Below are 25,919 nucleotides of genomic sequence, written 5' to 3' on the forward strand. Positions count from 1 at the left end.
AGTACCTATTCTATTTGTTTGTTTGTTGTAAAATAGCAAAAAGTAAGTAAGTAAAGTCAACTATTTGATTTGTATGAAACATACATTAAAGTTCAATTATCTCTAAACTATAAACATAGGTACCACATTATTAATACACAGAATTGTCAAGTTTATATGATTCAACAGAAAATTTAAAAACGTGGTATATAAAAAGTTCTTTTTATCTTGTAATTATTTTTGTTCTTTTTATGACAAGTACGAATAGACACAAATCCTCGTAACTGTAAAAGTTACACTTGATATTCGAGTTCACTTGTTAGGTCGGTGATGTGTTAAGATTTTGAACCATTGGAAGTTTCACAAGACAAGCCGTAAATACCTACCGACGTACTAAGTATACGGTTCATGGAATAAGCAATGATCCGTGAAATTATCGCCCCACTGAAACGCGATGTCACATACTTTTCTTTCCTAAGACAAATGTATCGAAATGAAATTATCTTCTCAAGCTTTCGAGTTTCAGCCAAAAGTGTATAAATAAACGCCTATACTAATTTAAATGACTTGCTGAGCTTTTGATTAAGTATGTTTGAAAACTCTTAATTACAAAGCAGAGTTTCACAAACGGGTTCCATGGTTCCACAGTTCGCCGTAAGCTTTCTTATCGGAAAGAAATGACCGTGTATTATACAGTCTCCAATTTTATTAGATTCAATATTAGAACATTAATTTAATTTTCATAGCTGATTTTGGCAAAATTCAAGAATGAAAACCTAACCTAACGTAACAAATAATCCAGTATATCGACTATTTTCAAAACTTCTTTGCTGCTGGCTTCCTGTAAAGTGTAAACCGACAAGAACCGTATTTTATTTAGATATGAATTGTATAACAGTACTATAAGACCCAAAGAGGTTGGACGGTCTTTAATATACGGCCATATATTTCCGATACAACATTTGGTTTCAACGGTGAAGTGTGATACGGCGAACTGCATACGTACAAGTTTCCAGACACGGGTTCCATGAGGGTTGCTGGTATATGATTTTGATAAAGTTACAACACTACACAAATTCTGAGTAGTTTACTATTCATAATCCATTTTAATAAGTCAACAATTGATGAGAGTGTTCTAATGATGAAACCGATATTGTAAGAAATAACTAGGGAAAGAAGTAATTGGAACTGAGTAACAAGCAACCGATCTCAAGTGTGGAAGAATATGGGATAAACTTAAATACGTGTCAAAAATACGTCATTCTAATTTTGTCCTTCGTTTCGACAACTGCTCTCGGTTTATGCACTGACGCTTATTTAATAATGGTATATTTGAAGGCAGCAACACACACTATTGCACGTATATAAATTGTGTTTCATTTTCGTAGGACATTTACATATTCAAAAACCTGTTGCAAAATGTAGTGTATTGGGGATTATAGCTATCTGAATTATGTTTATTAATCTGTTCTGGGAAATAACACTGTTGAAATAAGTAGATATGGAAAATTAAATATATATATATAATATATTTAAGTGTTTGTTATTTTTAATATGTAAAAATTATGTTATAAGCCAATTACAAGTATCGAAATGGTTACATTGGTTTTTTAATCGTTGTGTTTAATAGTTATTTATGATTGAAGATTGATTTGGTCTACGGGTGTTCAAGTGCGTACTTTGGCCGTTAGAGATTCGGCATTCTATAATATAAATTAATCACCTGTAAAAACTTACCTCGTTCTAAGCTGTCGATTTGATCATTGGTAAAAGAAGTTCTATTCCTCTGAAGTTTCCTCTTCAGCCGAAGTCTTGCTTGGTCATCTTCAGCACCGGCGCTGGATCCAGCGTTGCTGTTTTCTCCAGATCCCGTTTCGTCAGAGTTGAGTCCGTCGAGGTCACTCACTGGAATAATAAAAAATAGAACAATAAACACATGTATACTATACTTTTCCTATCTTTTTATTATGACTGAGGTATCATAGCTTTCTATTGTTTGCTAAGAGGAGTCTCATTTTTTAAAATGCTCGTCTTTTTATCTATTTTTTTATGTTTTAGTTAAATGTCAAAATATATAGATGTGGGAGTCATGGTGTTGTGGATGAGGAAGTCGAGATTTGGTGGTTGCTCCGATGGATGGAGGAGCGAGTTTTATTTGTAACGTAAATGGTCGGTACAAGACTATGTTACAGTAGTTATGTTACTTATGATACTGTTCCGATGTCCGAATCTCGATAGAACGCGATGCCGGAGCGATACAGAAACTGAAATACTAACAGACCGGGAACTTATATTCGATTGACATGTCCAATGAATTATGATCCGATATTTATTGACGTACTCACAATCAAAATAATATCTTGAAAAGAATATTTAGGAAATAATTATTATAATTGACTCATCTACTATACTGAGTTGGCGTCATCGGATATAGCTGACTATGTGGAAAATGGATATTGCGGGAATTAGCATTGCAGTCAGTTACTGAGTTTGTCATAATTGGACACTACGGGAATAGGATGATTAATATCGCCGATCAATATGCTGACACGGATTGAGTTGCTTATCTCTATATATAGATACCAAGTTTACACATGCTTTACTCATTTAAATAAGTTTTGTTTTATTAAAAATACATAATTTGAAACAAAGGCTATAAAAATCCCCAAAACAAAATTTAACGTAGAAGGATTTGAACACACATTTTCAGTACCCAGATGAGTGTTATCTTCAACCTAATTGATACATAATATTATGTCATTCTTGCGTATAATTGATAGTGACCACGATATCTGAAATATTTTTAGCTCCACCAAGAAATAGCTACCAATTTTGTAATTTAAGTCAGGGTAATGATATTTTTAATAATTATGATTTATTGCGTTTTGCAAATTGTTAATAATTATTGATTAACCAAAATATGTAGATTTAAAATTTAATACTTAATATACAATAGCGTGGTTATTAGTAATTTATTATTTGCAAGAGTAAAAATGGATCAATAAGTTAATAAATAATAGTACTCAACAGAACAATAATAATTGCAAGATAAAAAGAACTTTTTATATACAACGTTTTCAATTCTGTTGAACCATATAAACTTGACTTGACTAGCTTAAACGATCAAAAAAATTTGTACTTGACATGTCATATTGATTTCCATAGTAACGCACGTATACATTAATAATTTAGTAGCTAGGACCCCAGACCCCTAGCAACCAATAATGGTGTCGAAATAACTTTTCATACAAAACAGAATTAACTGAAAATGAATTAAATTCTACCTAAAGATGGCTAAAAGTATTAAAAAAAGCATAAGTATCGTGTTCTGATATATTCTAAAAGTTTCAAATGTATAGCTAATCGGGAAGTTAGTTAAAAATCGATTGCAAGATTTTTACTTGACAAAGAACTACCGGACAAATAAAAATACAAGCTAAGAAAAACGTTGTAATAAAAAATGTATTATATTAATAAATCAAATTTTAATTAACGCGAATTCGTAAAATAACATTACTAAGTATATAACGTTACTAAATATATTAACAAAAAATACGTTTGACATACGACATACTTATATGCATATGATAACAATTTCATAGAGAAGTATTATAATATATTTAGAATGTTCAAAAACTTTCCCACTAATGTCTACTCCACGCGTAGTCGGCGTAGCACCACCTCTACGTTTCCAAATAACTTTACTAAGCACAGGCGAACCTCTCTCGTAGACCCCCGCCCCGAGTTCAAGATAGCATTCTAAATATTGCAGTTTACGGAAAAGGGGTGGTGACTCACACTATAAATATAATATATATTATATGAATACCTTATAAAAATCTGCAAGAGTTTGATATTTAGTTTTATATGTTAATATTTTCGACACAATATTACCAGAGTAAAAATTATATTGAAATTAACTAACATGATAAGTTGTATATGTTTATTCGAGAAATCGGAAGCATCGGTTGTTTGTTCTCCCAAGGAGAAGAACTAACCTGCCATTGGTGATGCCAATTGTGATGGCAATAATTCTGTTCAACCAAATCGCTTCGGATATTGTAATATTCCACCTACGTTAGGATGAGTATTATAGGTGGGCGTTGTTTTACAAATTCTTAAAGTAGAGTCCACTTAGCTCATTTGGTGTGCTTCCATCATTATAATTTATAATTTTTATAATTTTTGTACCTTTACTATACTTTTCATACTGTTTGGACGATAAAGCATATATTAATTTCTTCCTTACACTGTTTAACACTATTTATTTGTTTTTAAATATGTTGTGAACGTCTTAAATTTATACTTTGTAATGTTAACCATATGTAAAAAAAAAAAATGAATTTGAATTTGAAAAACATTTGAAAGATGACTTATAATATTTAAATAGTGATGTAGGAAATAATCATCAGTACAGTAATATCCTACGGAGATAAATTTTGAACAATGTAGATGACGAATGCCGAGTTAATGGATGCATGTTTTCAATGAAGATTATAATTATAATCTATACAAGGATCCACGACTATATATACCGTCTTATAATAACAATCCAATAAGTTTCTATAATTGTTAATGATTGTGTAGTACAATAAATTCTTATCTAAGCGTCGCCTCACTTTGCTGATTTTTAATACTTTCACTTTTATTCTCTTCCGAAACCTCTTCATTTTAAATCGAGTTTAATATACTTACAATAATTGACATATTCAGAGATATATCGTTTTTTCATACCCTTTCGTCAATCTGTCATCAAATAGTGAATGAGGTGGATCTGCTAGTATTACATCGTAAGCATCTGTCAAACTATTATTAGTTTTAAAGTATCATTGTTTACTTGCGCGACCCGATTAAAATAAACGATTCCATTATTTGCATGACAATTTTTTGTTTCAAATTTCGGATTTACTTTTAGGTGTATTTTTTCTCTCACATTACCCCTTTTAATACGTCTCCTGTCTCGCCCTCTCATACACATTTAGATATATTTTTCTCATGCGTTTCGGTCTTATCCGCTTGGGTTCAGCAGCACGAACATATCCTAATTTGACCGACATGACTACCAACCTAAATTTTCGACGTATTATGAATTTGAGATAGCCGCCGATAACTGTTTTGTTTATAGAATTCCTTCCGTGTTAATTTGGACCAACGAAAACAACAGAAACGTGCTAAAGTGATAACCGTTAAGAATAGACCTGCAGACGACAAAGAGAAAGTATGCACTCGAAACTCTTTGAGATGGTTATCTCTACTGTTCTTAATAGGATATTAACTATGTTACGTTCGTAGATGTCCGATAAACTATCTGATTTTTGAATTATTTTCTTACGGTAAAAGTGTCACAAAAACACAAAACTTCACCAATAAATTGAATCCAAAAGGTCTAACCACCCTGTGTAGGCCTCTAGAGCCGTCGCCCATAAATTCGCCCGAGGGAAACTTCCAAGGCAGGCACACGATACCGCCGCAGCCTGAAGAGATAAGGAGGCTTTATTACAAAGTTACCCGGCACGCGTTTTCCCTATCCTGCCCTAAAATGGCCGCGAACACTTTTTAATATCCACCCACGTAGAGTCGTGAGTTACGCAGTCGAGAGCTTTTTTAAAGCTTAAGCAGTTTTTAAAGGCACTAAAGTTTGAGAGAGGCAACGCGTTAAACAAATATTGAGGGCGTTTTAGTAAAAGCATTTTTTTAAACTTAGGAGTAAATTGTGTATATTAGAAGAAATGCCTGTGCACGCAGGATCTTATGCAAGTCGCATACTCATATAAGGAACATGCATGGATTCATTCATGGATTTAAACTGAAAGTTAATTGAATATATATAATTTAAGAATTATATAATCACTAGAAAATCCCCAGCAGGATATAAAATTGCGTCCCTCAGGATTTGCACCCATCTGTAATAACCACTATGCTATACGTGTCCTATCTAATTACGACGAAGTCTACTAATGGTTTTTATAGTACCTACTTTCTGAAGCACTTATAATTTGCGTTACTTATTGGAAATCGCCTTTTTGTATTTTAAATAACTTTAATATTACTAACCGTTGTCAGGATCACTCCAAATTTTTGTTATAATGTAATTATTTTTTTATAGTGATTATATATGTGTCAGATGTGTTTTAAAATTATGTATGTTCAAAAAAATAATGTAACATTCTTAAATCTTGTGAATTATTTGTTTCGTTAACATCCATTTCTCGTCAAAACAAAATCTGTTAATACAACCTCTATTATATGGAGGCCCATATGATCCTCTAAGGATCGAACATAGCAAAGTAATAGAAGATTAATATTATTATTTTTTTTCGACCATGTATTAACAAATGTTATTTTTACGAGAAATTGATGTTAGCCACTTGCTCAACCTAGGTCCATACTCTGACTGATGCACAAATTGAAAAAAAATATGTCTACTTGCCAGACCCAGGATTCGAATCTGGGACCCACGATGCTATAGGCCGACGCTTAACTCTAATAGTAGAATATTATTAGTAGATTGCTTATGTAATTGATCATTGCTTTATTAAAATAATGTTTATAACATTATACCGAATTTTAGTGTCAAATTACAGACGTTAAGGTCAAATTGTCTTTAGTATTTTCTTCCCAAGGAAACAGGTTGACAATAAAACAGGTTACCTGTTAAATAGAATGCAAGTATAACATATTAACCGCAAGAGTAAATACGTAATATTATTATTCATTTGTGGTTTACTTACATACAAAATATTGTACGGAATTGAATTTCAGAGCAATTTCACTCACGATAATCTCGTGTAAACTAATGATGCTTCTACGAAGAGGTTGATTACGGAATGGTAACGACCTATGAAGAGGTTATATTGTAACCTGAGCCCTGTATTACGCGGTTTTATCACAATCTTTGAGTTCTGTTAATTCAATATGTTATTATACATTGTAAAGTTTTAGAAAACAGACAAATTCCACAAAGAGACAGCTACCACGTTTCTTGAAATATTCAAAAAATGTGGCTATTTTATTTTTCAGATAGTGCAGTAATTTATGAATATCTTATTTAGTTGAAGGTTTGCGACACATTTGTAGTACAACTTCCTATCAAGTTGGATCAGATCACCCAACGCATTGCTCAGCACAATTATACCCACACAAACAGATATGTCCGATCCTAACAAGGTTATAATATGAACGTCCACAGAATGGAAGTTTGTACTGACAGATTTTTTTACGAGAAATGGATGTTATCCACTTGCTCAACCTATTAGGTACCTACATACTCTGACTCCAAATACAAATTGAAAAAATAAAATGTGTATTTGCGAGATCCGGGATTCGAACCTGGGCTCGCGACATTATAAGCCAACGCGTAATAGCTTGGTTAAGGTGGGCGTCATTCAATTTTGAATAGTGAATAGAAAAATTTTCTAGTGTCCTCGTCCGTTAAGAAAAATATATGTGCCCAAAACCCACTTAGTCTAAATATTTTTTTAGGATATATCTAGTAGGTATACTTCTGAGGCTTGTTATATTCAAGTAAAGTATGTATTTACAATTCTTTATTAAATCTTGCGAAGAAAGATGTAGGTAGGTACGTTTAGTTTCTGACAGGTGTTATTTATGCAAAAAACGTTGGCCATATTAAATATTAATTTTCACACTGCAATGCGCCGATGTAAAAAAATACGTATTCTTTAAACGCATGTAATGCGCAGTCGCACAGTGCACTTCCTGCGTCTGGGATGGCGGGAAAAAATGATAATGGATTCCGCCACTTCCTGTTCCCGTGCGCGCGCTTATATTCAAATAAGGAACTTAACGTATACAACAAATATATTGTATATAACGTAAAGTTATAATATGTTTATAAAATAAGACGTAAGGCAGATTATTTTGGTTGATACAGGAATAAGACTTTAGTATGTCTCACTACAGTAGCGTGTTTTAATGAAAAGGGGAGAAATGCATTATGTTTACCCTATAAATAAGATTTCACGATAAGTTAAAATTGGGTGTGGCGGGGAGTCGACCATTTTTAGGTGTTTCTCAAATAGTTTTTTTATTTTAATATATTATATTCATTTAATAAATACTCTTATTTATCGTTATAGTGGTTTTCATTTATTCCTTAGTCTCAGAACAAAAATACATATTTATTTAAAACACATAGGTATGAAGCCACGAAGCGTAATTCGCCTGGTTCTGTGGGGTAATATAAATGAAATAACATATTATATTTGAGTGATAGGATTTAATTAAATGAATAAATACACAATATCTAGCTAGGTACCTATCAAATTGGTTTTAATAGAATTTAGTCAAAATTCAACGCAGTAAAACATATAAGTTGTACGTAAACGATTAATATTATTATATGCGTGTTTTAATGGATAAAGAAACATTATGGCTTTCTAGGTGAGCTTTTTATTAAGGAGAGATTAAGGATATACCACCACCACTATGGTAAAAGGAACTTATACAATGGGTATATATATATAATGTTTTATCATAATATGTAATGAATGACCGTTTTGAGTTTACATCATCAAATATGTTGAAGAAAATCCTTTATATATTATAGAAGGAACAAAAATATAAGTTGCAAAAAAAGTTATTAAGACTAATGATCAAATTATCTGAAAGCATTTTGCATTACAAATTTATTCAGCGAAAACATCAAACTATTATGTGATGTATATTGGATGTATTTGTCAGAGCTGCAGTGAGATAAAAAATTCTGCGTCAGTGTAATAAACTTAAAGCGGGTTATTTATACAATTAGAATAAAAAAAAATATAACACGAAAAAAACATGGTCTTGTTTATATTTCCATTTTTGAATACTATAGATAGAATAGATTTACTATTATACATCGTCAGGTATTCGAATTTGGAACTAAACTCATTACAGTATAAAAAGTATTAAATGCTATGTCAAATTAATGTTAGCCTGCGGCACCCTTATTTAGTGGACAATTTATAATAATGGATCTATACCGAGGAATAGAATATAATTTTTTATATGACTACCATAGAGATATTAAATTAAAATATGGGCAAGGAGTCGGCTTTCTCGTACAACTGAATGAGCAACGTTTTGAAATCAAGTGGTGTAAAATAAAAAGTTACTATGAGTCCCTTTAGAACTGTACGATGTCTATAATATGACGTATATTCATTTAAGATGTGATCCTTGTCGTCTATCACATGCAAATGGGATGATTCTGTTGGGCAGGCCATGTCTTACGGATGGAAGACACTCAACCACCCAAGAAGGTGCTCATTAAATACGGTTGAGAGAGATACCAAGAATATGGTGGATGAATTGTGTAGAAAGATGCAGAGCACCATTGAGGCTTAGAAAGTAGAGTGAGATTGTGGCAGACAGAGTAGAGTGGAAACGTTTCCCGACGATGACCAATACTGGCTTGAATTGTCGTGCAGATTATGATCAACTTAATCACACAGTCGTTGGCTGGCATTCGAATTTAAATTAATTTATTTACACATAGTGAATATTACAAATTACTAATTCAATACGTTTACTACATGAGATGAAAGACAAAGAAATATAAGCAGTATAGATAGAGTATAAAGAGTAAATACAAAAATATATATTAAGTAGATAGATACACTAAAGTGTGTCGAATGAACGACGAATAAAAGTTTTTTTTTAAATTAAGTATTTCTTTTATTCAATTTCCAATACCATTATAATTATTGAACATAAATAATTCTGAAAACACTTCTGACAATATAGCTAAGAGAAAAAATCTTTCTGTGTCTTACTTTTTTCGAAAAACTACTTACTTCTTTCCGTGACGTCGGTTAGTAATGAAAGTAATAAATACTTTAAAATCGATCGCCTACCATAATTAAATTTGGAGAGCGCTTATGAGCAGGTATTTAAAATTCCAATAGTTAAAATTTGTCGTAATTAAGCATGTCAGTCGTAGCATAGTGGTAATGCATAGGGCGCGATATCCAAGAGACTTACTTTTTTCGAAAAAGATTTTTTCTATAGTCATGAGTGTTTTCAGAATTATGGAATGTTCAATAAAAGTCTCCCCAAACTCGTGGAATATATCAATATTTGAAGCGATTTGGTTGAATTGGGCTATCGCTCTATCAATTGGCATCACCAATAACAGGTTAGTTCTGCACCTTGGGATAAGAAACAGCTGAAGGTCCCGATTTATAATATAGTTATCACTAGACTATTTATATAGAGAGATGTTGGAGTTTTAAATATGAACGTTACTGGAAATAAGACGTTTCGCCATCTTATTGAAATTTATGAGTATAATATAAACGTTTTGATGATTGAAAATTCCGTTGGGTACTCTTGTTATAATATGTATCTAATAATATTATGTAAATATGTGAAATGTTTTCTTTTTTTAAATAACAAAAAGCGCTACTGTATAAAAAGGTGTTATCTTTTCAGTGAATCAAAGTAGGGAGGCAACAAACGTAGAAATAAAATTCCATCTCCTTCCTCCACGGATCTGATTCAATCAACTTTATATACCGAGTCGCTTTGTATATAACCGCACGGATGAAAAAAAAAGTAAAATAAATACCTATACCACATCTGCCTACTTATTATTCGTTTCTTGTTGAAATATTTAAATGGGTAACACGATCACTGCCTACTTTTATATTCAAGATTGACTCGACGTGATTAAAAACCGAGCGGCCATATTGTAGAAAAAAACTCACCGAAAGGGAAAACCAGTTAACTTCAATATGAATGTGTAACCGAGAGAGTAATGGCTATTTATTTTATATTCTACTGTCGAAACCGCGTGACTTCGGCCACGTAAAAAGTAGAAATAAAAATACAACTTACAGAATGGATGGGTAAGTAAATTGATTCGATTTAAAAAAAAATGAATGAGATGTACAACGGTTGAATCCAGGCGTGCGCCTCTGTATCTCCACCTCACGTCACGATTCCATCCGTACGGTAGTAATCACTTTACTAACTGGTGATGAATTGTTGCAAGTGTGTTTGTTGTTTTATATTAACTGCGAAACTATACTAAATTAGTTTCAATAATGTAGTCTTACATATTGACGTGCCTAGACAAAATGCCGTCAAAAGGTATATTTTGTCATCCGTGCACGTGTCGTTTATGGTCACCAAGGACGTTGACGGGCAACGGAAATAAACTAGACATCGCGAACCCGACAAAAAAAGTCCTGTTAAATCTTGTTAAATGTTAATTATTGGATAATACATTTTGTTTCCAACCAGTGAGCTGATTTTTTTAATGGAAAAATATTTTCGTGACTACTAAGTTTAGGTAGCTATTTCACTATATACAAAATGATTATCCTCTATTTACCGCCCCAAGCGACCATCAATCTGCCTACCCCCACGGGACGTCACTGGTCTTACAACCTGTATAGTTTTGGTCCAGTATTTTTTGAGTTATAACTGAAATACGTTAATGATGAATACAGAAAAAATATAGCAGTTGGCGTTCGCTTGAAATTGAATACATACGAATCATCAGCCCTGCATCCCTGTGAGAAAATATCCGTCGACGAAAGCCTAGAAATTGACAATGGTGCGTTACTGACCCAAAAAATTGACGGTATCAGGTTCCGTTCGGGCGTTTTTTTATACTACCTGTAGGAGGTAATGTCTGGCATTTAAGGAGACAGACAGGTATCGAGAAGAAGCTGATGACAGGTGATCGATGTGTGAGATAATACTATAAACATAATATTGTTTATAGGTGGGTATAGGATTCAGACGAGGCAAAAAATAAGCTACTTGCCTGCGAAAGATGTTTATATATTATTATTATATTACATGTTAATAAACTATCTTTTTTCAATGAATAATTCACAATAGTTTATTTACGGCTAACCTAGGGTAAGTTTGTATCAAAGTATTAGCACTAATTGTAACAATTACAATAAATTGGTTGTAATTGTTGCAATAAGTGCTATATTTTAACAGCACCTCTCTTGGCTGTGATGAAATTTAGAGTGAGATAGACAGTTTTGACTGTTTGACGGCTAACTTATTGTAACAATTATAATACCTCAATATAAACATGGAATACATATTATCACTTTAGTGGTCGATAGTCGCCTTGTGTATAGAATAGACCCGCAGAAATATATTCGATATCATATTTGAATAGGGAAACAACTCAAAAAAACTTGTTTCAATAATGGTGTTTGAATTTTTTGCAGAATTTCTCTATTTAATTTTAAAGCCTTGATTTTGACGAAAATGTATGTTTTTATAAATAGTTTAGTTGAATTCAGCAATGCATAATAAAATTTTACAATTTATTAAGGAATTAACTCAGAGTTCCAGTATATAACTGAATTAATGATTAATCTCAGAACGGGTTTTTCGATTTTATGACATATTATTGAAGAAACTTTTGACTCTTTTTAACTGAATTGTAAAGAGAAGACATTTCTGCATCGAATGGCATTATTATCTCAAAATCTTGAAATTTTGAGTTGTTTCCTTATTGAGATGGGGTATCGAATACTAGAAAAAATATTTTTGAAAAGATACGGCGCCCAGTGGGATTCTAAATCCGCTTCCACTGGATTCGCGTCAATATGCTTTATGCGTTAATTTTAGCAGTCGGATTTTGTGTTTTAAATCAAAGTATCAATTATTGTTCATCCATCCAATCACACATAGATAAAGATTTAAAACTTTTCGGATCATTTTAGGTAAATTTTATTGTCGATTTTTTTTACACATTGTAATTAAAATTAAAGTTAATGTTATATTGTGCGTATTTTTATGGTGTATAAATTTTGTAATCTATTGTTAACAATATCAACATTTATCACAAAATTCCCATAATGTCAACACCTAAACAATGAACTTGTTTATGGTAAATTGTTGTTGTCTTAAAACGTATGGAGTAAATAAAAACTCAATGAGTAAACAGAAATGTTGATATTACAATAACAGCACAGGGTCGGTTCAAGATTTAGAGTTATTCTAGCGACTGCCTTGGTTTATAAGTTGCGTTCAGAATTTTGCATGGATGTACAAGGGATGGTTACGGTAAAATACTTTGGAGCTGGACTTCTAGAGAATACAGAAATAATAAATTTCCCGAAATCAACGCAACATTTCTCTATTCTTATATTTTATATTTATATTTTGTTTTCAAATACCAGCGTATCTAGTAAAAATATCAATGTATACATTTTCTAGAATCACAAATTATAGCTGAAAATAATTATTATTGAAGACGCAGTAATGATATATTATATAATAATTTTAGTGGTTTATTTTTTGTGTATAACGTTTGAGTAGATATGCTATGTGCCCCATTGATGTGAGTTGTAGGGATTTTTAAAAGCTTTAATTAATAATTATACTCAAGTTGTAAGAAATTGTCAAAAATACGCATATTTTAAAGATAATTCTATACATAGTTTGAAATGTTTCGAGGCCCTTGCGACATCAGCTTAAAATAAAATTGCTGTTAGTCGCAGTATTTGGAAGACAGACATCCTTGTGACTAGGGAATCCAATCCCGAGCCAAAATTCTGATCCCAGGATTTCGGGATTACAATTTGACAATCCCGGGATTGGCATTTTTTTCCATTGTTAATATAAAAATTTTATATTTACAAATAACATTGATAAAATTGGTGAAAAATAAATCTAGTATAATTTATACTATTTAAGACATTTATTTTTAATATTGTATACGTTCAATCTTGGAAATACATAAGTTTAATGGAGTAAATAATATTGTAATATAACTAATAATGTGAATTTAATATGAGTTTCTGATAATAAAGCCTTAATGAATGGGTTAGCGAGATTTAAAATATCAATGGTAAATTTTAAAATATAAATCATGGTGTACTTATGGCCTTTCCGCTTCATAAATCTAATTAGTCAGCCAAATATGAAACTGCCGTAAAACGTATGAGATCATGGTGGAATTACTTTGTTAATAGTGCGAAGCATTGTTTTTTTCCAATCTTTCTCATTTTTATTAATTTATGTGAAAAAATGAAATGAATCGGCAACTTACACATGGGTGTAAATCAAACTTCATTCAAACTCAGTTTATTTCTAATGTAGTTATTTGTTATTAAAAGTATTTTTTCTGTTATATTTTCGTTTTTATTTTATTTTCCATAAAAATTGATAACAAAATCAATCCCAAAAGTTTCTGGATTCTGTTTATCAATCCCGGGATTCATAGGTATCGAAAATAGCTCGGGATCCCGGGATCCCGGGATTGGAATCCCTGCTTGAGACCTCTGCGAGGTTATTTTCTAGGAATATGTCATATTTTAAGTTTTTCAAAATATTATAAAATATCGAACATGTTAAATTAAAGACAGCAAAAATCCTAAATACGTCCCTGCGTGTCTACCGGAAAATTTAAATTATTCGTATGCTTGACAATTTACTTTATTTAGATTGTAATGATTACGTTATCATAAATACATAGGTACCTAGTTGACAATAAAGTTTTCATAGTAATGTAACAATATACGTCATATATTCGATAAGTCGATAATCAAATCTCAACGGGACAGTGACGTACAACCGGTAATTTACTTTGCGATATTTTGTGACGCTATACAGCTAAGGGTAGACATTCGAATACTCAGCGGATTATTTTATTGTGCTCAGTTTTTCGCTATCCGTTGAACGAAATAAATCTTAGGTTGTCAGGGATGCGAACACACAGGCGGTAGAATTCAGGGGGCGGCAAAAGTCAGAAAAAAACATTTGAATGATGTTTGTCAAATACATAAAATGAACGGTAAAAGTCGGTTATGGGGAAGCCAGCGACACACATTTTTTAAATAGCCGATATACTGGATTATTTGTTAGGTTGAGTTAGTTTAGGTTAGGTTATGTTAGGTTAGGTTTTCATTCTTAAAATTCCTGAGTTTTGCCAAAATCTGCTATGACAATTAGCGCGGTTCCCGCCTGTCTTCCCCTTAACCGACTTGTACCAATTTAACTTTATGATGAATAAAATCGCCTGCACTGCAATTTTATTGCACATAGATTGTGTTTTTGTTCTCCATAGATACACATGTATCGATTTAAGACGCATTATATTATAATTCACAATATTATATTAATAAAATATGTCATAATTTTTTTGTTATATATTTTTTGACGAACATTAAATAATTGTTTCAATTATTCTAGCAGCCGAGCGGCAGTCACCTGCTTTAGGAGATCTGCCCATTTGTGAGAAAAAAATGACCTACTGATTTTTTGTATGAGTTAAAAGTTTGGTCAACATTGAGAGCCTCTGTCTATCTATACCTCTATTGTACACATTATTAATTCAGATGGCTGAAAGTCCGTCTATTATTTCTTTAGTTCTTCAAGGATAGATAGATTAGTTTGTATTGGTATGATCTAATAATATATATTTATATATTTAATATAAGTAAATTAAAATACCTGTTCGTTTTTAAATGTACCATTTGTCTAATATACTATATTCATCTGCGAAGACTTCAAAGATTTGAGCTAACTGTATTTCGATTTTCCACCCGGCTAAGCATTTGGATTACGCTTTTATCTATGTTGTAATGTTTCTACGTTTGATATCGTTTGAAGAGTCAATTCATTTGTATGAACGTTTGCATATAGGGAAAGAAAGGACGACGGATTGTTTATCAGTATTGTAACATGACCTTTGCCAACATATATTATACCCGCTGTTGTCATTCAACCGGCTCGCATGAATCGATTGTTGATGTTATATGAGTCATTGTGCGAACCAGTTGTTATTGTGAAGACAGTAGTGTCCAAAGCACACATACCGCAAAACGATGTTAATAACGACAGCTATTTGTGGCAGGTACAGTTAAAGACCTCTATTTGAAGCTCGTCTGTTTGAAAATATAACAAATAACGACTGTGAAATCTTGGTCCATAAAAAATTGACCGCGGATCAAAATTAATGTTTTAAATCTAGAGTATTTTGCGATGTAATCATCTGATAACTATAAAGATAACAATTCACTGCTTTTTCTCAATTAATATGCTATACAAACTATGAGAATGGCTAATAAGCATCCCATGCCAACCTTATTTTTATCAGGAACACATTTATAGCCAGAAATGGAATAACGGGCACCTTTTTTTCCAATGAAACATAAATTAGATAATACACAAAGAATATTACATAAAAGTTTGACAAATAAATAAAATAAATGATAATTCTTTTTCAATAATCCTGTAGTGGTATTTTAAACACTATTAAATATCTATAGAAAATTTACTTTGCATCCCGTTGGATTTTATTTCCCATTTACCCAAAACTTAGAAAATAAATTATTTTATTCAACGGCTGAAAAAATGTATTGCACAATAATCTTTCATTTAAAAGTTTTATAATTTTGACCACTATTCGTTTTTGACGTAATAATTAGTTTCATCAATGACACGCCTTTTTTAGAACAAATATATTCAGATTTTATACTGAAGAGATTGAAGAGTAAACAAATATGTATCGCAATAACAAATGGAATGCCGCGAACGTCCGTAAGCATATTATTGTGTGTACAGTGCCGCAAACTTATCTGAAGAATTGATGGAGAAACCATACTCGAAAACTACCCAATCAAGACTTGCAACTTGACGGAATCCGACATTGGCATGGCGTATTCCATATGGCATCCATATGGGTTCTAGTAGTTCCATTTTTGACCATTAGTCAGATAAATTGCTTGGACTGTAATAATTATGTCGTGTATGGCATAGATATTATGGTATACAGATAAACAGCGTGCAACGCGTGCTTAGTTTGGAAGGTCTACTGCCACCTATTGTTAGAATATCAAAGTAATATTTGGTGAGTGCATGAATAGGTGTATGCCGCGTAATTTAAATCGTTTTACAAAAAAACAGCGTTATCGCAATAACGCTCGTTTTCCGGATATGAGCTCAATTATGCATTTCGTTTTTTTTTTTAAATTATAAAATGTACAAATGAGTCTGTGGAGACATGCAAACTATGTTAGGAATCCCTGCCATAGAGGAAAAACCATTAATAAAACAAACACTGTAATGAGGTTAATATGCTTAGCTTAGCAGCAAAATTTTTATTTACCCCTTTTACACCCTAAAATAAAACAAACTATTTATGACAGATTTTATCTCAAAATAATAATATGTACTCATAACATCATAATGTTTGGAATGCTAGTTCACTTTACGACTTATTAATGCACTGCTTTGAGATATGGTGATGTCTTTTTGAAAGCTTTGTGTAATTTAACACATATTACATCACCACGTTCGACTCTTAGATTATCAGAAGGATCAGAGTAGAGGTTGTATTAACAGAAATTTTGTTTTTATAAGAAATAGATTTTAGTCATTTGTTCAGACTATTAAGTTCATATTCTGGGTCCAAACACACATTGACAAACCAACATATAGATTTGGCAAAGAATTCGACCCCGGGATCTACGACAGTGTAAGCCGGCGCGTTACAGCTGGGCATATTTGATTATGTACGTATAAAATTATGTTTTATATCATTTACGGTGTCAATACCTAATCTTTCTTTCTTTATTTAAATTGTCTGGAAGTATTCAAGCTTCCATATCATTAACATTCGTTCTTGGCTTAAGTTCTTACTTAACAATATGCCTAGTTTTATATTATTGGCGTAGAGATATTAATTATTATATTGTTATATTAAAAAAAAAAACTTTATGGGGTAAGTATGGTCTGCGTACGTCGACAGTAATGATTTACATGTAAATTGTACGTATTACATTTCACCGTAGCACAGTTCACCGTGAGGTTTCTTATCAGAAAAGATTACCCTATACTATATGGCCATCTCTATAGCACCGAGATGAAAAAAATACACGTTGTTCGTGGACCATTGCAGACAATAATGTTCCAATTTTATTAGATTCAATATGAATAGTAATTTGATATTGATTGGTTTCAAATATATGATATTAACACTATCATTATTTTTATCATATATATTAAATTTGATATTTTACCTAACCTAACCTAACAAATAATCCAGTATATCGGCTATTTTCAAAATTTGTTTGCCGCTGGTTTCCTGTAAACTGACAAAAACTTTGTTTTATTTTGACATGAATTTTATCTCAGTACTATACGACCCAAAAAGGTTGGACGGTCTTTAACATAGGTACGACGATATTTTTACGATACAAAATCTCACGGTGAACTGCATACGTATAATTTTCGGGACATGGACAGTTACACGCGCGGATAGCTTAGCTTATTAAACTGCGATATTGAAAATAATTACTATAGGACATTACAAAAGAATAGTTTCGTATTGACAATATTAATAATATTTAATAATGTGGCTTGTAGGGTCTCATTAATTGGAGTTTTGAATAAATGATTAGAGTTGATAGAGTCAGACGAATAAAAATTTTCTTTTTATCCATTATTGAATATTACAGGTGCCATAGAGTTAACAAAGAAATCGTAAAAAAAATGCTGAAATTTTAATTTTATGTTGGTTTTCGACTGCTGTCAATAATTATTGTCTCGGATGTCAATTTTCAACTCCCAATCACTCGCGTTTTTGTTTGACGCAAAATACGCAATCGATTCGTTAGATGATTTAAAAGAAGGTCTCGAGACAGTTCAAATCAGTCATACAATTATTAAATTATACTTACCAAAATCTTAAAATTTCTCAAAAATTGAGTAAATATAAAATATTACTTAAAGCTTAACAGAATTCCGGAAACTATCATCATTGTGGCCTATACAATTACTTATAGAATATATAGTACTGGCACAAAAAAGCATAAACCGAATAATAATGTTATTAATTTGATTTAATAAAACGCAACTTTTTGTCGTACTAATTCCACTTTTATTAATTAATATCTGTGGGTCTCTTCTATAGTTATCGAACGCTAAAGTGATAAATAGTATCAAAATTAGGGTAGGTTTGTATCAAAATATTAGCACTTATTGTAACTATTACACAAAGTTGGTTTTTATTGTTGCAATAAGTGCTTTATTTTAACAGCAGTAAGATAGGTGCTATTAAAATATAGCACTTATTGCAACAATAAAAACCAACTTTGTGTAATTGTTACAATAAGTGCTAATATTTTGATACAAACCTACCCTAAGTTTGACAATATTTATCACTTTATCACTTTAGCGGTCGATAGGTATAGAATAGACCCACTGGACCGGTTTCGTCATTTAATAATACAATGCATTTCCACCATGAATTGATAGTTAACAAAATAAAAGAAATTCAATAATAATTATTATTTGAAGTTAAGTACTTACTTGGTTAATTCATAGTTTTTTTATTATATGTTTTATCGTAGGAGGCATCGAAATCAGTCAGTGCCTCAGGCATCTAAATCTTCAAACCTACCACTGATCCCGATTATTTTCTATGGCATGGAGGTATGGATGCTAAACAGGGCTCGAAATGGACCGGAACGCACCGGAGCGTCGTTCCAGTTCATAAAATAGATAAAATTATCGCTCCGTCTAGTGGAGAAAATAATTTTACCGTAGATAAGTCACATAATAAAAAAACTAACACACTTATTTTTTTATAAAATACATATAAAAATTTATAACTATGTGTCTTCAGAAAATTGTCGAGCGCTCCGGTTCGAAAACTTTTTTATTTCGAGCGCTGATGCTAACCTAAGAGATTTCATGAAGAGTTGAGTTGTATACACTTACTCAGACAATAATTTGGAGAGACAGGGTGAAAAATGTGGATGTCTTGAAATGAATGGGAAATGACTGAAAAGTTCTGTGTATTATCAAAACTACAATGATGTATTCAAGATACTGGGATCACATTATAAGAAGGCAAAAGTAAAAGATTTCTTTAGGGCTCATTACCCAAGGAAATATAAAAAAAATTGTAAAGGTAGCAGTGGACGACGCACTATTCCGTGTCTTAGGAATCTTTTGGTACGCTAACCTTCGAAGGGAGATGGCACGAAGAAGAATAAATAAATAAGTACCCACAATATGAGTAATGTGCATTATATTATGTTCTACTAATTTTTACTTTTAAAAATTCATCTGTAGATAGGTACAATCAAGGCAAATTTCATCAGAGAACCAACTTATCAATGTATTAAAATATTCCTCGCTTCATTGTAATAGCAAGCATTATCTGGTTGTGATATTCCTCGCAAGACAGTCGCACCGGAGGGGCAGCATCCCCCGCCCTTCAAGGCTTACGGCCAGGGCGGCAGAAGCGGGGCTGCGCGGGATACGGGGGCGCCAGCTACTGCGAGGCAGGGGTGGCGTAACGAGGGCGTTCAAGCGGAAAGTGACGATAAGAGACTCGGGGGGCGGGGAGAGAAATGCACCCCTGAAGTGAGTAGGTACAAGGGGTGGTTTTGTCTGTGAGGCATATCTCGATGCCGCGATTTAAGTTTACGGTGCCGCTCGAATGTTTGAGGGTGGTATTATGGTTCAAGGCCTACGACTTTAGAGTGTATTTTCAGAAAAGTTTCCTATCATTTTTTTTTAAACATGTGTAAAAGTACATTAGTGATGTACGCTATATAAAAATAAAGCTTGTTCTGCGGCTGTAAAAGAGTGAAGATGCAAAATAGAACATGGTCAGGAAATGTTCTATGAATGTCAAAGGAATGTTTTCATATTATTCTTCCAACTAGATGATTTTCGTAGATTTCAAACGTTACATAGTACTAATATAAAGATACTATTTAGAAAAGCTATAAACGACCAACAAAATATTAGTAATATGTGTTCACTTGTTTTAAAAATAATATAAATAGCACACTGGTTATTCTACGATTAGTATTATGGGAAGTTAGTATTGCGATTTGACGCAACATTTTTTATATCAATATAAATATTTGGATACCACCCATTGTCTACCCACTATATAGAGATTGGGAAAATAATTGCAATAACCGATACTTGTAAAAAGTTTAAACTTTACTGAATGTAAACTGAATGCAGAACATCAAAGTGTAACAAAGTGGTTAATGAAACGACCAATAAAATAATTCATATGATATATAATAATCATCCTAACGCATGGGAGAGATTGACAAACTCATAACATATTCATTATAATTATTTAATATGTTTTAATTGGTTGTCGCTTTAAAGACAGCTTTGTTTTTATCAATTTTAGGAGATTTAACCCAAATTGACTTTTTTTTTTAAGTTGTTGTCAACTTGTGTATATAAATATCTTTACGTTCAATGTGTTGCCTTTAAGTGATACTTTCATTTGAAAATGCAGCTTTATGGCTTATATCTTCATAACAAATGGTTGTACTCTGAAATACAGTCATATTTTGAGCTAGCAAGACTTTCTAGTTCTCACAGTTCTCTGATTCTCTTAAGATGCCAGAATAAAGGCTGCCTACAGTAAGCATATTCAATTGGTCACAATTGTCATCACGACATTGTCTACGTTACTTTCACTAAATGCTACCTAAAAACACGAGAATTTCTAGATTATACGGTCTACAACGAGAAATTTGTTCGAAAAGGTTTATGATTTACATAGTATTTATAATTTATTAAAAATTCGAGAATTCACCGCGCTTTTCTTATTCCAGTAGGTAACGAGCTCTTTGTAACGGAAGTAAAGTCAACTAAAAATGTTTATATTTTCAGAATATACTGTACATACTATTATATAGAGGGCGAAGAAGCTAAAAAGCATAACGAAATAAAAATATATATACGACGCGACAGTCCACGACAGCAGTCGTTGTCAACTGTTTTGAAAACAATTTCAATTTAAGCAAAACCCTACGTGTAGGCGTGAAACATCAGCAGTTGTCTACTCCTGGGAATGTCTCAGGAACAGCTACCCAAAATTGAGCTTTGCCACGCCAGTGACTTTTTAATTTTTGCCCATAATGGCCAAGTGGCTTAAGCGTCGACTTAAAATGTCGTGTGTCCCAGCTTCGAATCATATGTTTGGAGTCAGAGTATGGACCTACTAGGTTGGGCAAGTGGTTAAAATCCATTTATCGTAAAAACAAAATCTGTTAACACAACATTCACTCTGCGGAGGGCCATATGATCCTCTGAGGATCGAGCATGGTGAAGTAGTAGTAGTTTTAATAGTGCCCATGTGAGAGAGTGAAAAATAAACCATTATATTTAATATTAATATGTATTGCAAAAAACAAAGTTATTTGGAAACTGACGAACACTCAAAGGGAATAAATCAGGATCGCATTATGACGCAGGAAATTTCTAAATGCAATACAGCGCTCGAAATGAAAAATTTTATGAACCGGAGCGTTCGATAAGTTTACGAAAATATTAACATAGTTTTCCAAAGTTATGTGTATTTTATGAAAATGAGTAGGTATGTTAGATTTTTTGTTATATGCATATCTATCTGTGATGGTCAAATAATATACTTTTCCACAAGACGGATTATATTATGAACCGGAACGGCACTTAGGTCCATTTCGAGCCCTGATGCAATACAATCAGCCTGTACGATGACCAGGTCAGACGGCATAATATGCAAAACAGCTGGTTATCCCAACTTGAGTAGGTCCCCAGCTTTCCCAGATGATGTGGTTTGAATTCTGTATTTCTCCGCCACATGGACATATTGGATGGGTAATAAGACCAAATAGAGCCTGCTAGTGAAACTACCTTTTTCAGAATTACGTAATTCAATTCAATTCAATTAAATAGTAAAGGGCAATTTTGTGGGTAAATGATACATGGTCACAATTAAGATATCAACAAATAACTGCAATTGATAGATTAATTTACTAAGTTATTATAATACATAATATTTAGACGCACAATTAACGTACCTTATATAATGTACTTAGTTATGTAGATTTTAAAATTTTAATTTTAAAATACAATTTCAAGGGAACCTAAAGTTTTCCTCGGATGATAGTAGACAGAGCAGAAAGCGGCTGGGTCGCGCCCGATACCGCGTGCAGTTTACGACGCAGCTCGCCTTATCGCGTGCGGTTTATTATCCGGAACGCGAGGTCGCGAACTAAACCGTAGAGCTAAAATGTATCTAGTATAAAATGTCGTGTCAAAGTGAACAATAAAGTTCTACGTATACTATGAAAGTTTTTATTGCTGTGTTTGGAACTTGACTCAAGATTTGCATTAGAAATTATATCGATCAGACGACAATTTTAAACAATGTATGTTAAAAAAAAACATTAACAATTCCGACCCACTATTTAAAGCTATTTGAAGATTTTCTATTAATTTTCCATTCATTTTCCATTCGATTACTATCAATTTGTAAGTAGGTATTTTATCATTTATAGTAGGTAATGTATTTGTAAATAAATATGTTTTTTGGCATAGTGGTATTCAAAGTGTCCGCCGCGGAACCTTTCAGAAGCATTAGCGGCTATTTGAAAAATAATAATTTATGACAATCCTAATTCAATGCGCTGATGCACGATGATTATAATGTAAATGTAAATTGCTCTACCTTATTGTTATGAGAACCATGACCCCACAAGGGGTGGGCTGACAGGGCTCTAGCCTGCGGGCCCGGGCTAAGAAGGGGCCCGGAAAGGCGAGTCGACCAGATAAGTGAGATAAACCATACATCACAAATTTGCCTTACTAAAAAAAGGCGCTTTTTTCATTTAATAATATTAGATATTATTTAAAGTTATGTGGTTGTACGATACAATTTTAAATTTTGTATCAATACTCGCCATCTCCATAATAATTCAAATGGATTTATTAAAATATGCAATAAAACATTAAACATACACATTGAAAACGCTACTGTAGAGCTTCATACTGCCTTTATACTTAGAGATAGGTAGGGAGGCCCCCCAAAGATCCTAGTCTGGGGTCCCGCTTCACGATGTGGGGCCTATGATGAGGACCATTCATTTTTTAAATTTTAATTCGGCGCTGTGTCATTTAGATTTTTTTAAGCCCCGAGTATTTTGCACTATATTTTATTTTGAAATCTGTACATAATTTTCGTTGAAATTTTGATAAATGAAAAAGTGTTGATGAACAAAATACTGCACATATAACTACACGGAAAAAAGCCCCTTTACGTCTGATTCTGATGAGGACACTTTAGTTTGAAAGCTTGGAAAAGCTAACAAAACATCACGAATCTGAGTCTAAAAGAAAACTTTTCAAACGGTAGGTCCTAGCTACGTACTTTTTTAAAACCTCGTTAAAGAATCATTATAAACTAACAACGCCGTCAAACAAAAAAGTTTGAAAATCAATAATCTAGAAAATGATAAAAACTTGTAAAATACCAGATCTTCTTCTTATTCAATATTTAAATTAACTCAAGTGAACACCTGTATCAAGGTGATACAAAATTATTTAACAAAAGTAACTATTGACAACCAAGTCTCATAAACGTAGATAGGTTACTCTTACAAATCCATTCATTGATTTATTTAATAATTATATTATATTGTTATTTTTATTGATATTATCATAATGTACTTAGGTAAAAATTAATTTTTTTTTTTAAATAGCTTCGAACTTGTACAACTTTACCGATCTGAGGTTTTTTCGGGATTAAACATTAAAAAAATCGGTGTGCGCACGTTGACCATTTAACCACGGCAGGAACTTTGGAACCTACTCTACAATGCGGTACAGAAATTATCAGTACTTACAATTAAATAAGGTATTGATAACAATTATTGTAGATGCTTATATTTACTCTTACCATAAAAAAGGATTGAAAACGTTCTCATTTATACACTGAGAGTTCATGCTTACTGAATCCAAATTTATGTTGATTGTGCCCAGTAATTTCAATATTTCATTTTTCTCACTGAGTAAAATTCTACCTTTAAAATGATTATTGAAGTATGTAGATAATTACCGTAAATATCTATAAATAAAATACATACCTAATTGCAATACCAAAATAAAACTGAGAAATCAAAAAAAAAAATAAGGTGCAGTCAAATAAGGTAAACCGGTTTTTGAAAAATAGCCATCTGTGGGTTACCTATATTGTGTTTAATATGGAAAATGCTACATCGGAAAGCGGTCGACCGCTGCCTACTGCCGCACGTTTCCGGGAGCTTTCACCTTTTCCGGAAGCTTTTCCGTTTACGCTCTAGGGCCGCACTGTGATAATAACGTTATTCTATTGAAACAAGTTTTGGATGATTTTGGTCAATAAAATAAATGTTTGTTTCCATCAAATATAATAATTTAAAATTTGTAAAACTATTGTTTTCATATATAATAAAAGAAACTTAAAAAATTAAATAATTCACATATTGGTACGTAGATATTCATAGTTTTTTTTTAATATTATTTGAGAACATACAAATCTTTCATCAATAAAGATTACTATTTTGCATCATAAAATCACGATAACATAATAATATTATAATAGTTAAAAACTGTAAGTTAGAGATACTTAGAAAAGCTCTTTTTACGAGGGTGGGATTCGAGCCATCTTTTAACGGTCCCAATCACGCTATGTGAGAGGAAACCCCAGAACTTCTGGAGTTCTGGGATATATTCAGGGGGCTTATCCCATATTACCTACAAATCATGCTCAGACAGGGCGCCAGCTCCTTAATTTTAAAACTGAAGAGGAACATATACTAGTAAAGAATAAGATAAGAAAACTCAAGGCTCTAGAATTGAATTCACTGTAATTTACGTAGAAGAGTTTACAGATATAGGTAATAAGTAATAAGTACAGTGAATTTAATAATAAACTGTAATAAAATATTAATCGGTAATATGAAACAAGGTTTTATATATATCAGTTGATTTAAATTCCTACAATATTATATACTGTCAATAATATTGAATGTATTTAAAGAATAGTTTATGTATTGAAGCAAATCATATTGAAATAATTTCGAATTTTATTATGAAACCAAAATTATTGGAATTTGAAAAAATATAAAAAAATGTTAAAAAAACTAAAACTATCCATAGTAGGTACG

At 32.2% G+C, this 25,919-nt stretch overlaps 1 protein-coding gene across 1 annotated transcript in view; it reads right to left on the bottom strand.

Moving 5' to 3' along the window:
* The window catches only part of LOC147078061 (paired box protein Pax-6-like), a 154,654-nt gene that overhangs the window by 10,096 nt on the left and 118,639 nt on the right, over positions 1 to 25,919 (bottom strand). The window contains exon 6 of the mRNA XM_085940103.1: positions 1,717 to 1,884. Within this exon, the coding sequence (XP_085796229.1) occupies positions 1,717 to 1,884 (168 nt within the window). The remainder of the gene's footprint in view (positions 1 to 1,716; positions 1,885 to 25,919) is intronic.

This window comes from Rhyacophila brunnea, unplaced genomic scaffold (genome assembly GCF_057557595.1).
Source record: "Rhyacophila brunnea isolate RB1 unplaced genomic scaffold, BYU_Rbru_1.0 scaffold_12, whole genome shotgun sequence".
NCBI lineage: Eukaryota > Metazoa > Arthropoda > Insecta > Trichoptera > Rhyacophilidae > Rhyacophila > Rhyacophila brunnea.